This window comes from Podarcis erhardii (genome assembly GCF_964252035.2).
Source record: "Podarcis erhardii genome assembly, chromosome: 6".
NCBI classification, from domain to species: Eukaryota; Metazoa; Chordata; class Lepidosauria; order Squamata; family Lacertidae; genus Podarcis; species Podarcis erhardii.
Genome location: NC_138510.1, coordinates 97,473,631 through 97,488,617, shown reverse-complemented (window position 1 = coordinate 97,488,617; position 14,987 = coordinate 97,473,631). Strand labels below are relative to the sequence as shown.

Here is a 14,987-nt window from a genome sequence, read left to right as displayed (position 1 = left end):
GGCTGCCTGACGAGAAGCCTGGAGGAAAGCTAGTCAATCAGAACCAACGTCGGGGAAAGGGGGATGTTCTTCCGGGGCGTTGCCCGTCTGGGGGGGTTTCGCTTCCGGAAGGGTGTTCGGGCTCGTCCCACCCCCCGCCCCCCACCCCTGGAGGTACGTAGACGGTGTATTTCGGTCCCCTCGGGAAAGGGAAGGAGGCCTGGAGAGCGGCAGCCTCTCTTTTCCTCCCCCCCACGCCTCTCAGGTGGACCCTCAGGAGGCCCCCCCCGGGATGGCCTAACCTGCTCCGGGAATGTGGGGGCTCCCTGCCGGACCCCAATTCGTAGCCCTCCCCTGCCTCTTAGCAACTCAGTTTGCTCCTCCCGTTAAATGTTTCTGGCTAAAAGGTCGGGCGACCCCCACCCTCCTTTTTCCTTGGCCTGATTCCACCGCCTCCAACCAGGGAAGGAATGTCAATATTCATTTATTTCGGTCTCTCTCGACTCCTTGTTTGTAATTGCCCCTCGTCTTGTAATGTTCTCGCGTGCTGAGGGCTTTGGCATGCTGAGAGGTCCTGCCCGGGGTGCTGCGCTTCCTGGGTGGGTGAGGGCATTTGGGACAAGGAACGGGAGGGGTGAAGCCTGAACGCAGAAGCAGAGGACCGCGGTCATTAAAACTGTCATTGCTACTGTGTTGCGATTGTATCGCCTAGCTTTTGTATCCTATTAAAGGTGGTTGTTTTTTCTCTTGGGCAACTATACTTTATTCCATTCTAATGATTTGGGGCATCTTGTTTCTATTGCTTCCCTTGTGTTTTCTTAGTTCATACAAGAAAGGGATAGTCTGTGCAGGGAGTATGCAAATAATGTTGACTTTTGTGCCCACTTAAATGTATTTTGGAGCAGTGGTGTCCAGTCATTTACCTAAGGTGGGACTCTCTAGATTAGTATTATCCAAACTTGTTTTTTATCCAAGGCATGCTCTGAAACTGTCAAGGAAATTCCTTGCCTGCAAGGAGTGTGATTGAAGTGATAGATTAAACTAAAACACAGCAAATGAGTACTCCCCCCTGAAGAATGAAATGCTAAAGCGTTTGTTATCACCTCAAATTATGAATGTCTAAAGGCCCAGTTACAAAGACTGTAGAAGATATGGGATCCAAAATAATATCTGCCCCTTATGTTTGGGCAACATCATTCAGAATTAACCACCTTTTGAGTATCCCACGTCAGCCAGATTCATTGGTCTTCAACTGGAGTGGACACCCCTGTACAATATGAATGGCTTCACAACCTCTCCCACCTCAAAAGGTGTGTTTTCTGTGTTTAATCATTGCATAGAAGGAGGAATTTAAATTGATGCAGATTTTCTTTTCATAACCCTGCTCTTACAAGCCGAATCTGCCATATTCCTTTTCAGTTGACAGTATAGCAGCCTGGCTATCTTTGCCTCTACCCTCCATATATAGAAAAGAGGGGAAAAACAAACATATACGGTAGACTAAAAGTGGGTCTCCTGAAAATTTAAGATGAGTTCCCAGTCTGAAAAAAATAGTACTACTTATTCACAATACTGTTGTGGTGGGGTACTGTTATCACAAAGCAGGAGGATAGATGGCGCACCCTGTCAAAAGCAGCAGATGAATGAAAGGGTTCTTTTCAAAGCCCCTAGCCTCGTTGTTACAGCCCATTGTCTAGTGCTTGCTGTCATACCCACAATGCTCTATCAGCACAAGCTGCTTCCAGATCTATAAATCTTTGCATCACTTAGAAGTGAACCCCAAACCCACCCCACTCTCTGGGATACTGCTTCAGGAAGCTTCTGTTTTCATTCATAAGTTTAGGCGGCAGCAGATCTATCCAGTTAGTTAGGTACAGAAAACCCCAGCTGTAACACAGGGTGTGATTTCAGATCACTGATGCTCCTAAAGCAGGCATGGTCAAACTTGGCCCTCCAGCTGTTTTGGGACTACAACTCCCATCATCCCTAGCTAACAGGACTAGTGGTCCTGATGATGGGAATTGTAGTCCCAAAGCAGCTGGAGGGCCAAGTTTGACCATGCCTGTCCTAAAGCTTGGTATGCTGATTCCTCTGTGTAGTTAAGATGCTTATTCCTAATCATTCTGCCATAGTTGCTTTTGTGTGGTCTCCATGACCTTCCCATCAGAAATCTGTTCTTAGCAACAGAAAGAATGGCAGAAGTCCAAAGCTGTGTTGGTATCTCTAAAAATAGTGCACAAATTCATGATTTGCCCTTTGAGCACTTTGTAAATTGGTCCCAAACATTTATTGCTACAACTTTTAAAAGGCTTCAAAACACTTATTTCTTCTCTTATTGTTAACTGATGCTGTTCTTTATGGTATTAAGATGAATACCCAAGGGAGAAAGTTTAGACTATGTGTAATGTTATGTACAATGGAGGCCAACCTTGACTGCTTTTCTCAACCCCTCTAAATATGGTTGTGTAAGCAACTAATTTTGAGCAATACGTTCTTTTATCCTCTTGTGAAACACAATCATATCTGAAAGTGTGTGCAAATTCATTGTCTGAGAACTATTTATGGACACTCTTGTCTTCCTTGTGTAGTATGAGAAGCAGGGATAAAGAGAAATATTTTCTAATGCTTCCTGTGGTGCCATTTTGTTGTTGTTAGGGTTGCTCCACCTGCAACTGGAGCCGACATGGAGAAAAGTGGAAACATTCAGCTGGAGATTCCTGACTTCAGCAATTCTGTCCTGAGCCACCTCAACCAGCTGCGCATGCAGGGCCGGCTATGTGACATTGTAGTCAATGTGCAGGGCCAAGCATTCAGGGCACACAAAGTAGTACTGGCTGCCAGTTCACCTTACTTCCGGGACCACATGTCGCTCAACGAGATGAGTACGGTTTCCATCTCTGTCATCAAAAATCCCACTGTTTTTGAACAACTCCTCTCTTTTTGCTACACGGGCCGGATATGCCTCCAGTTGGCTGATATCATAAGCTACCTGACTGCAGCTAGTTTCCTACAGATGCAACATGTTATAGACAAGTGCACACAGATCTTGGAGGGAATTCATTTCAAAATTAATGTAGCCGGCGTTGAAGCAGAATTGAGCCAAACAAGGGCAAAGCATCAAGAACGGCCTCCAGAATCTCACCGGGCTTCCCCATCTCTGAATCGCTCTCTGAGTCCACACCACAGCACCCCGAAAGGAAGCCGCATGGGCCAGGTCAGCACTGTGCTGGACATTCGGGAACTTAGTCCTCCTGAGGAGTCTACAAGCCCTCAGATAATTGAGCAGAGCTCAGATGTGGAGAGCAGGGAGCCCATACTGAGGATTAATAGGGCAGGTCAGTGGTATGTGGAGACGGGAGTGGCAGACCATGGTGGGCAGGGTGACGATGACGTCAAAGTTCTTGGAGCAGTACGAATCAAAACAGAGAACCTGGAGGAGTGGCTGGGGACAGAAAACCAGCCATCTGGAGAAGATGGGAGCAGTGCTGAGGAGGTCACTGCCATGGTGATTGATACCACAGGCCATGGATCAATGGGACAGGAAAGTTACACATTAGGCTCATCAGGAGCAAAAGTGGCCAGGCCAACCAGCACAGAGATTGACAGGTGAGACTTTCTGTTATTAAAAACTGATTTGCTTCCAAGAGTGTTCTGGGTATTGTACAGAATCTACAAGCACCATGATTCTCACCGTCTAGAGCTTGCTGTCTAAAAAAGTCATAGAAGATGGGGCATGATTAAAAGGACATATGAAAGTTGCAGTTTGTAGAGGATTAACAGCAGAAAGTGCATAAATGGTGTTCTGGACAGTCAATATTCTATTATTTCACATAAGCTCTAGAGTGGGACTTTATCTTCCCCAGGCAGAGATCTGCTCAGCTTTTGTAGCAGGGGAGGGGGGATCAGAAGCTCTGAAAGGCATAACTTCTTCATATTAGAAATTTCTAGTAAAGTCTCTAACATACACAAGATCAATAACCCTTTCTCAGAAGTGGTTTCCGTGGTATGAGTTTAATACCTTCTACACCAAGTTTACTGTGTTTTTCAGTAGTCTCATATCTTCCCCCGCCCCCGGCCCCGGTCCAGCACTGGTATTTATTTATCTATTCACTGTATTTTATCTAAACTAATGGTTGATTCCACTTTACCATTTAACTTGTATAAAGCCTGCCACATCCTGAAGGCTCAAGAGATGAAAACAGTAATTTTTGTAGCACTTGCATCCAGAACACACTTGAGCAGCTTCAAAACATAAAATATGCTGAAAACCTCGGCCCCCTTAATCCTAGTCAAAAAGGTTGCATAGGGCTGGCATAGATCACTAAGGGAGAGGAATTCCATAGTTGTGAATCAGTCACTGAGGACACACCACCTCTTTGGTTCATTTCAGCCATCATCCCAATCCATTCCAAACAGATTCAAGCTGCTTGCCTGCTTTCTTTTTTACATTTTCCCAGTTCTCCCATCTCTAGGTACAATGACCATGTGGTCATCACACCAAGCCATGATCTTCAAAACATGACAAATTCCTTCCAGTAGCACCTTAAAGACCAACTAAGTCAGTTCTTGGTATGAGCTTTCGTGTGCATGCACACTTCTTCGGATACACTTCAAAACATGGTCTGTCTATTCTGACCTCATGGTGAATTTTCCATAATGAAGTTTCTTTACTGTGGTTTAGCAGGATGACTGAGTTGACCCTTTTTGTTGGCATAATGTTGCTACTTGAAAAAGAAATATTAGTACTGAGAGAGCATTTCTGGCTCTTCTTGTTGAGGTGGCAGTCACAGGTTCATGCGTCAGGCATAGCAGTATGTAAAACAAAGGTACAGTGGTACCTCTGGATACAAACAGGATCCGTTCCAGAGCCCCGTTTGCATCCTGAAGTAAACGTAAGTCGCGTTTCACTGCTTCCGCGCATGCGCGTGACATCATTTTGAGCGTCTGCGCATGCACGAGCGGCGAATTCTGGAAGCAATGTGCTCTGTAACTTCCGGGTCGCTGTGGAGTGCAACCCGAAAATATTCATCCCGAAGCTACTTCAACCCGAGATATGACTGTAATGCCAAGTTAAATTATTCTTAATTCTTTGACAGATGGGAGTGCTGCTGCTTATAAATGGTAGAATGTACATCAACTAGTTATGAAAAGCTTGCTCATAGTTGTAGTCATTTTATTTATATACTGCATTTTCTACAAATACAAATGTGCTCAAAGCAGTTTATAGAAAATAAGCTGTAAAAATGCAGTAATACAATAACCATAATCAATAATAAAGCTAATGTCACTTCAACATAAAACTAAAAAGTCAACGATTAACAAAATATGTAAAAAATAAACAAATATTAAGTTTAGCAGTAGGTCAGCTAGCAGTATCTCAAAGTAGCTCCCAGGCTACTGGCATTAATACCTAACAACTCATCCCCCAAACATGAACTCAAATGCTCAGAAACCTCCTCAAAGTTCTTTTGGCAGCTGCTCCTTACAAAGGCTCTTGGGGAAGCTGGGTATCACCAGCCATCACTTGCTGGCAAGCCCACTCCCCAGTCTATAAATGTTCCATAAACTGAAGTTTGAGGAATATTTCTGGCTTGGACAGAATTATGCCTAATAAGATCCACTGTCTGAACTTCTGCATGAGTGAATAGGCTTGTGACACTGTTCATCCTCTTTAGTCACCCTAACAAATTTCCTTTCCCCAGGAAGCTAAGCTGCTCCTCAGTCCATCTCTAAGTTGCTGGGCTGCCTTAAAAGATTTCATTGCTGCCAAATCAATGTTAGTACACACACACACACACACATCTCACATTTTGTCCAGTCCCAGCTGCCCCACTCCTAATGTTATTGACTAATATTATCGAGCAGAAGTTCTGATTCTTCCCATGTCTTTGTTCAAAGTATCATAATATTGGCCAACTATCCTCTATTTCCATTTGCAGATTTAGCCCTTCTGGTAGTGTGGTTACTGTAAATGAGCGGTACAGGTCAAAAAGTGAATCTCCATGGCGGGTGGATGAACCCAAACAACCCAGTTCCCAGGTAGGTATCCCTAACTTGGGCTTTACTGCTGCAGTTATTCATATAGATCAGGCATGGTCAAACTTGGTCCTCCAGCTGTTTTGGGACTACAACTCCCATCATCCCTGACCACTGGTCCTGTTAGCTAGGGATGATGGGAGTTGTAGTCCCAAAACATCTGGAGGGCCAGGTTTGGCCACTCCTGATATAGATTGTCTATAGACAGGCACTTTGTAGTGGAGGGCTGGGGAATGGACATACAGCACCCTTCTTGAAAGCATAGTCTGAAAGACATGACACAGTGGGGAGGGAAAGAGGTTTCCAGTTTCATGGAAGGATGCATTCATTACTTTGATCCCCAAACAAAACAGTGACTTAACAAAGACCAATAACTACAGATCTATTTCATTATTGAACTGTGACTATAAACTATATGCTACAATTTTAGCTAATAGATTGAAAAGGACGCTGAGACAGTCCACAGAGACCAGGCCGGGGTTTTACCAGGCCAACAAATGAAAGAGAATATAAGAAATGCAATTAATTTAATAGAGTATTTGGAAGTAAGAAATGAAAAACAGGCTGCGTTAATCTTTCTAGACGTGGAGAAAACCTTCAATAATATTTCATGGTCATTCATGATCCAGGTTTTAGAGAAAATGGAAATAGGTAACTCTTTCGTAGCAGGAATTAAAGCAATCTATACTGATCAATCTGCAAATATATTAATAAATAATATTCTTTCAGACAAATGCCAAATAGAAAAAAAAATGAGACAAGGCTGTCCCCTGTCCCCACTGTTGTTTATTATGACATTATAAATATTGCTTCAGAAATTAAAGGTATTGAGGTAGGATGTAGAGTTTATAAATTAAGGGCATTTGCTGATGATGTGGTGCTGACACTAGAACAACCTTTTGAAAATAATTATATTAAATTGTGGAAAGGGGTTAAGAAAGAGTTGGAGATATGGAGGAGAATGGAACTGTCCCTGTTAGGTAGAATTTCAGCCATTAAAATGAATTTATTGCCTAAGATTCTGTTTTTATTTCAATCAAATCCCAATTGTAAATAATTTAAGATGCTTCAAATAATGGAAAGAAGATATCTCTGGCAAGGGGGAAAGCCAAGAATTAAACATAAAATTATGATAAATATAAAAGAAAAAGGAGGCTTTGCTCTGCCAGACTTTCAAATGTATTATGAGGCAGCTTGTATGTTTTGGCTAAAAAAATGGATTGTATTGGACCATGCAGACATCTTAGATTTAGAGGGTCAGGATTTAAAATTTGGCTGGCATGCATGTCTCTGGTATGGGAAAGCTAAAATCTATAAGAGTTTTATGAACCACATTCTTAGGAAGAATCTGGATAGAGTTTGGGAGAAGTATAAAAATCTGCTGGAAAGCAAAACACCTTTATGGCTATCTCCCATCGAGGCAATCTCAATTAAGAGAGTTAATATGGACAGACAATGGGTGACTTACAGGGAACTGCTGGATTTTATGAGGGAGGGGACCCAAGCTGAAACCAATGGAAACCTAAGGAGTCAAGTTATGGATTGGTTGCAATATCACCAGCTACATTATATGTTTAAATCAGATAGAAATAGCTTATTTTTTGACCGACGCTCACAATTCGAAAAAGAACTCTTGCAAAATAAGGATAAACTTTTGTCTAAAATGTCTATGAATGGGAAACAAAAGACGAGCTAGTTAAAGCTTCAATAACACACTAGGCAATAGATATAGGACACAATATAGATCTTAACCTCTGGGAGAAACTCTGGCAAAGTGACCTGAAATTTACAGCATGCTATTCATTGAAAGAGAATTATTTGAAAATGATTCATAGATGGTACTTAATTCCGAGTAGGTTGGCTTAGATTTATAAACAGAATCAGATAAGTGTTGGAAGTGTAAAGTGTGGAGGGAACCTTCCTCCACATGCGGCGGACATGTAAAAAAATGTTCAAAATTACTTTCCCCCCAAAACCAGAGTCCTTTATGTTGGGTATAATCCAGACTGAAATTCCCAGGTGTCAGAAAAGGTTATTTATGTATGCAAAAACTGCAGCCCGTGTTTGGTTAGCCCCAAAATGGAAAGTGATTGAGGTCCTAACTAAAGAGGATTGACAACTTAAGTTGACAGAATATGCACAACTTGCAGATTTAACATATAGAATAAGAGAGCAAGAACATACTTTTAAAGAAGACTGGAAAACATTTATTGAATATATGGAAAATAATTTTATACAGCTGAAAACACTGGCAGCATTAAGATAAATTCAACAGAGTAAATAATTTTTGATGGATGTAAAAGCAAAAAACTAATTTGAATGGTTATAGTGAAATATGCAATAATGTATGATATGTAAAATGAACCATGGAAAGAAGAAGGGAAGTCATTGGATATTTTAAAGTTTATAAAATGTTTATTTGAAATTGTAAAGAAAACTTTATAAAAAAATTATTATATAAAAAAAGAATAAAGGGGAATCAGAGAAGGAATCCTGCACTAAAAGTAAAAAGTGTGCTCAGTAGGCTCATAAAGCACAGAAATGATGAACGCTACATTTTATTGAGTTCCTGTTTGTATAGCACTATCCATGAATATGACACTTTACAAGAAATGAGCAGAACTGCATTCTAGAAAATTACAGAAGAAGACAGCTATAAAATAGGAATAAAATGGAGATGGAATAAACAATGGAAGAAATGAATGCCATTATTGCAGCTGCATCTACTTATGCGTAAAATATATTAATATAAATCTGGATTCAGCTGGCAAATCTCATCAGCAGGAGTCCTGTGGAAGAACCTCTGTTTGTAGTTTTGCAACCCTAGGTGCAAGACAGAATGTTGGTGTTACACACCCCCTCCAACACATTAGTGACAGAGTGTTGTTTATGTAATGCATTTTCCCCAGAGTCAACTGCCAGTGGTATACTAATATAGACTCCTATTGGTTAGTTATTCCACATATCATTCCACCTTTCTTGTGGAATTACAGTCCCAAGGCCCCCTTCCCATGCTGCCTTCACATTGTTAGAGGTTTTCCAAATAGTGTGGTAATGGTTGTTGTTGTTGTTGTTATACCCCTCCCAACTGACTGGGTTGCCCCAGCCACTCTGGGCTGCTTCCAACAAATATAAAAGCATAATAAAACAAAAAAACACACACATTAAAACTTCCCTATACAGGGCTGCCTTCAGATGTCTTCTAAAAATTGTGTGGTTCTTTATCTTTTTAACATCTGATGAGAGGGCATCCACAGGGTTGGCACCACTACCAAGAAGGCCCTCTGCCTGGTTCCCTTTAACTTCACTGCTCACAATGAGGGTACCTCAAAGCTAGACCTCAGTGTCCAGGCTGAACAATGGGGACAGAGACGCTCCTTCAGGTATACAGGGCTGAAGCTATTAAGGCAGTGATGGCCAAACTTGGCCCTCCAGCTGGTTTGGGACTACAGTTCCCATCATCCCTGAGCACTGGTCCTGTTAGCAAGGGATAATGGGAGTTGTAGTCCCAAAACAGCTGGAGGACCAAGTTTGGCCATCACTGCGTTAAAGGCTTTAAAGGTCAACACCAACACATCGAAATGTATTGGGAGCCAATGTAGGTCTTTTAGGACCAGTGTTATATAGTCCTGGCGGCCACTCCTAGTCAGCAGTCTGGCAGCTACATTCAGAATTAATTGTAGTTTCCAAGTCACCTTCAAAGGTAGCTCCATGCAGAGTGTATTGCTGTAGTCCAAAGGGGACCTATGCCTTGTTCATATAGATCCATCATTCTGTACAGCTCTTTTGACTTCCAGCCTGAATTTGCTTATTGAACAAAATGTAGATGGTCTAAGAATGGGAACAACTTATCTCTTCCATAACCCCATTGTTGCCTTCGAGAAAAAGATTTGTTATCTCTGCAAATAATGAGGGTTTGAGAGATAGGAAAGGAACAAATGATATACATTTATTTTTTAAATATGTTGATTTTATCTATATATTGATTGTTCTTATGGCTGTTCTTATAGCTATTTTTAATTAACGCTTAATATTGTTTTATGTAAACCACCTAAATATTTTAAATAAGCAGTGCATATCAATCTCATTAAGTAAATAGATAGTAATGGGGCGGGCAGGTGAAGACACAACTGTACTTGCCTGAGGTATGTATTTTGGCCCTGAGAGGGAATTTGAACACGGGTTTTCCTAGTTTTAAGCCCCACACTGTAGCCCCCACACCACACAATCACTCTTGTTATCTTTAGGTCCAAAGAAACTTTAGCTCCAAAGAAACTTACAGCCATCTCTTCAGAAGAGAAAAACAACCCTCTTCCCACATACAAACTAGCTCATTATCTTTACTGCTTGTCTGTAATATTTCTCTCTAGGTGGAGGAGTCTGCTATAGTTGGCGTGAGTGGCTATGTTGAATATCTCCGTGAACAGGAGGTATCGGAGAGGTGGTTTCGCTACAACCCGCGTCTCACTTGCATCTATTGCGCCAAATCCTTCAATCAGAAAGGTAGCCTGGACCGGCACATGCGGCTCCACATGGGCATCACACCCTTTGTTTGCCGTATGTGCGGCAAAAAGTATACTCGCAAGGATCAGTTGGAGTACCATATCCGCAAACACACGGGAAACAAACCCTTCCACTGCCATGTCTGCGGGAAGAGCTTCCCCTTCCAGGCCATCCTCAACCAGCACTTTCGTAAGAACCATCCTGGCTGCATGCCTCTGGAGGGGCCGCACAGCATCTCCCCAGAGACCACAGTTACGTCAAGAGGGCAGGCGGAGGAGGAGTCTCCTCTTCGGGAAGAAGCCAATATGGCGGGGGAGACAGCACAGGGATCTGTGTCCACCACTGGGCCAGACTGAAGAGGAATGCAGAATGGGTGAGAGGGATCCTCTCAGTCCGTGAGCAAATCCCCTTGAGATGGTGAGCTTGAGTTCTCATTTGTGCAATGTCGCCGCTGGACAAAGAAGCTCCCAAGATGTTGCCAAAATAGAAATGATATGAAAACAAAGTGCTAAAAGCTCACCTCCTTTTCCTCATCTCCTCTTGAGGGGACGAGACAAAAACTGGGTCAACTACCCTCCGATTCAGGGATTGACAGCTTTTTTTTGGATGGGGAGAAGCTTTTTTTTAAAAAAAAATATCCAGTAGTGATCAAGGAACGACAGCTTTTTCATTTTCTTGGCATCAGACCCTGTGGTCCTGTGGGCTGTAGAGGTCTAGCTGTGGTGAGTGCAGAGCACCAATATCTCTATTCATCACAGTAGTTGTGCCACTGAAGAAGTAATGGGGACAAATAATTAGTTCTCCCTCTCTCTTTCCCCCTCCCCCTCACAAAATAATCTTCCAGGTAATTATTTTTGAGAAGAATGGTTCTCCTGGTAAAACCTAACTTGTCTGAGTGTATTTTATCTCATTTTATTTTGGCGTGTCTTTTTAAAATTGACCCATTACTTAAGGGCTTTCTGTTTTGTGTCTTGGCTTGCCCATTCTAGGTGTGTGGTCTTGCCTGTTTGTGATGAGGCAAGTCTCTTTTGATCAGTATTTTAGAGGTGACACAATATTTAATTAAGTAAGCTACCGAAAAAGACGGTAGTAGCTGTGAAGCTCTGCCATGTTTGGTGGGAGATATTTTCAGTTGTGAAATGTGGATAATGCAGAACACTTTGCAATTCTTGCTCAATTTCTGGGCTCTGCAAAGACTGAAAAGGTAGGATGAGGTTTCCTGTCATGAATAATTGTTTAAATAGCGGCTTTGCCTCAAAGGTCATCTTTTGCCTCCCTTCTAATATAACAGCAATATTTGTATATCAAAATAATCAAATTCCATTGGAGGGGATTATGGCTTGACTGTCTTAAGAATGGTTCTCTATTTGGTATTTTTATATTAAAAATGCAAAAAAATATATGCATTAGTAATAATTCAGAAAGCTAACTTTCCAGTTTTCTACAAGCAGTGATAGCTCTTCCTTGAGCCTTTGTAGTATTTTTCACATGAGTTTACTGGGAAGATAACAGTGCCGCTGCCAAACCCAGCAAATATGCACTTGCCTCATGTTTCCTAATATATTGCTTGTTAGTGTAAGGATGCAGGCATGGGAGGGCAAATCTCTTGAACTTTTTGTTTGAGACTTGCAAAATAAGCAGCAGTTCAAGCTCTGCTTTAGTGTTGCGTTGTATTGATGTACAAAAAAAAGCTGGTATCATGCCAAGCAGATGATGTGGATCTCAAGAAAATAGCTGATAAGATGAAAAAGCAAGCTAATTGGGGAAGGTATCAAAATGGGGAGGGGAGAAATCATGCTATCATAATGGGAAGGGAGAGATGGCCTTGTGGTAAACAAGCTTGTGCTTTGTACTAATAATTGGCCTTCTTGTAAAAATGAGGATATTTTCTTAATTCATGTTTTGGTTGAAAGAATGAATGAAAGCAGAAAACTTGTTTAACCCCCCCCCCCCTCTTTTTCATTGTTTGGTGTTAACTGAGAAATTCCTTCTATTCCCCACCTCACAGCACCAAGGGTGCGCTTCTATGTAAGGTGGGGAGTAGAATGAATTTCTCTTTGCGGTCAGAAGACAGGAAACCACCAATAAAGGTCAACTCATAAAAGCTTTAAAGAGTTGGATGAGACCCTCCCAAACTTACACACATACACTCTCTCATTTGGACTGAAGCAGGGAGGGTAATAGAGAAATACAAATATATATGCTGCTTTACTTATAGCTTTCAAATTTACCAAAAAGAGTAAAATTACACTCAAGAGCATTGGAAAATATTTCTAGTTACTTATACAAAGATTTTAAGCATTTAAAAATAGAACTTTAAAAATATTACCAAACTGTAAGGCATACATTTATTTATCTACACATATGTTATATATAGTTATAATGGGGAAGTTTATCTGCTGAGCTGGTGATGGTGTAGGTGATAGCTATACAGGAGAATTTTCTCAAAAGCAGAATTGCAGCAAAATCCATCCAAGTTTAGGTGGCAAAGAGTTGAAGTGGAATATTGAATGTGGTATTCATGGAGCTGTGAGTTTCTTGAACAAGTTGTAACTGTACTGATACTGTGAACTGAGGAGCAGCCAAGAAATCCAGGTTCATGATGCAGCAATTCTCTGCTTGCTGGTAAGACTCCTCTCTGTTTAGCCTGGCCAGAGTCAATAAGCACTTCTTACATTTTAGCCTAGGTTTAGTTTTAGAAGAAAAATAAAGCTTGTGAAAGGTGTTTTTTTAACTTGCCACTGTAGAAATTAATCATTTCTAATTGCATGCGAAGGAGCCAATATTCTTGCCCAGATCTCACTGAAGGGAGGTTTACTGCTTGTAGCTATAGTTCTTGACCTCATTTAGATGTAACACTACATCTTCATTTGGTATTATGAGTTAAAGTCTGCATAAGCCTTGAGTTCCCACATTCTCTCCCACCCATCTTTTGATGCAGCCACAATGAGTTCACAAGTTGTTCTGTTTCAGATTAGCTTGGAAGTTGACCTGTTGTCTGAACACAAACTGATGAATCTTAACTATGATTTGTTCATACAGGCTGACTTCAAACCATAGTCCATGACATTGTATTGCTTCAGTGAACTATGGTTAAGATTAATCACAATTCAAACTTTAGATGCTATGAAAAAGGTCAGGTTATCTAAAACAGAACCTTCTAGTAGCACCTTAAAGACCAACTAAGTCAGTTCTTGGTATGAGCTTTCGTGTGCATGCACACTTCTTCAGAACCTTCTAGTTTTCTTTTAGCTGCATTGAAGGAGGAGAGGGAGAAGGAAGTATGGGAGCGCAAGGCTTTCTGTATTTCATTCTTGTAACGCTAGGCCACAATTTAGCATTATGTCCAAACAGCAACTGTAAGGAATAGAACCAGGGATCATAATTTTGTGTGTGCATATGTGTACAAAGGACTTGGGGGGGATCTAGACCTGTTTGGCTCTCAGATACTCTCTTAGCAAAATTTAATCGTTGCCAAAAAATCCTGAGATTTTTGTTATTCAAAGAGCAAGTTTCTAGCCCTGATTCTAAGAGAGAGATTCCTGTTTGTGGTTTCCATTAACAATTTTGGAGCTAGAGGAAGGAGCAGTTCTTCCAGTATTCTAGAGGATCTTGATAGTACACTTTTATCTGTGTGTCACCTTCTTTTTCTTGATGTGTGGCAGAATAAATGAGAATGAAAAGAAACAGAAATCCTGCAGGAAAAAATGCATTTAAATTGTACATCCAAATAAAACATACACATTACTTGAATGTATTCAAACAGCTGTGATTTGCATTATTCCAGTCAGGCCTGACAAAAGTACATGCCCTCCTTGAGCAGCTGCCAGGCCCTAGCAGGGCCCAATCCTAGGTGTGCTTTGGAACCCAGCCACCCTTTAAAAGAGTGGCGGAGTCTGGGAGCTGCCATGTAAATTTCTCACAGGGCCCTAATGTAGAGTTGCTCTGGGGCATTGTGTCATCTGGTACTGATCCAGACCTACAGCTGCCACCATGGCCAGGTAAGGGAAGGTCCCACTGGAAAGCATCTTTACTAAGAGTTCCCTCAAGCATGGAACTGGCCTCGATTCCAGTTACTGAGTATAAAAAATGGCAAGTGCTTTAATCAGCCTTGTTGTCCGAGGTTCAGAACCTGAGATGGAAGGGCAGGTGGCTGGCAGACCAGAGGACAGAGCCAATTGGTGACTAAAGAGGATGGTTCCCGGCCAGTTAGGATAAGAATTTGGCTTTGCTTGGTGGTTCAGGGTAGAGTCTGCTGGATATGAGGGTGGTCAGAGTAAATAACAAAATCTCTTCAAGCCATACAGAAAATAGCCTGCCCACTTCCTTGTCTCTACCCTGCAACTTTATCCTTTCCCCTGGATACCCTGAATTCAGAACCTGAGACCTGAGTCAGTTCTTTTTTTCTGAAGTTGGTTCTTTTTCTTTCTAGACTGCAAATGACCAAGGGTTGTACTAGACCCATTGAA

At 41.6% G+C, this 14,987-nt stretch overlaps 1 protein-coding gene and 1 long non-coding RNA gene across 3 annotated transcripts; one reads left to right on the top strand and one right to left on the bottom strand.

Annotated features, from left to right (window-relative positions):
* Nucleotides 1-39: 39 nt before the first annotated feature.
* On the top strand, nucleotides 40-11,404 carry ZBTB37 (zinc finger and BTB domain containing 37). 2 transcript variants are annotated; one of them, XM_081865171.1, is made up of 4 exons: nucleotides 40-153; nucleotides 2,635-3,585; nucleotides 5,919-6,018; nucleotides 10,386-11,404. In XM_081865171.1, the coding sequence occupies exons 2-4, from the start codon at nucleotides 2,663-2,665 to the stop codon at nucleotides 10,872-10,874; spliced, it is 1,512 nt and encodes a 503-aa protein (XP_081721297.1). In that variant the 5' UTR covers nucleotides 40-153; nucleotides 2,635-2,662; the 3' UTR covers nucleotides 10,875-11,404. The 2 variants fall into 2 exon arrangements, with proteins under 2 accessions (XP_081721297.1, XP_081721296.1); XM_081865170.1 differs by lacking the exon at nucleotides 40-153 and adding an exon at nucleotides 217-1,289.
* A 1,058-nt stretch (nucleotides 11,405-12,462) lies between these two features.
* LOC309343549 lies at nucleotides 12,463-14,967 on the bottom strand. Its single transcript, XR_014157330.1, has 2 exons — nucleotides 13,753-14,967; nucleotides 12,463-13,675 (listed from the first exon to the last, which is right to left on the bottom strand). It is a non-coding gene; the product is annotated as an uncharacterized lncRNA (long non-coding RNA).
* Nucleotides 14,968-14,987: the final 20 nt, after the last annotated feature.

What these genes read in the sequence shown, in the direction of transcription:
- ZBTB37 (XM_081865171.1), top strand. Translation starts at nt 2,663, where the DNA reads ATGGAGAAAAGTGGAAACATTCAGCTGGAGATTCCTGACTTCAGCAAT. An exon ending in ACCAGCACAGAGATTGACAG is followed by an intron (nt 3,586 to 5,918) that starts GTGAGACTTTCT and finishes TTCCATTTGCAG; the next exon opens with ATTTAGCCCTTCTGGTAGTG. An exon ending in CCAAACAACCCAGTTCCCAG is followed by an intron (nt 6,019 to 10,385) that starts GTAGGTATCCCT and finishes ATTTCTCTCTAG; the next exon opens with GTGGAGGAGTCTGCTATAGT.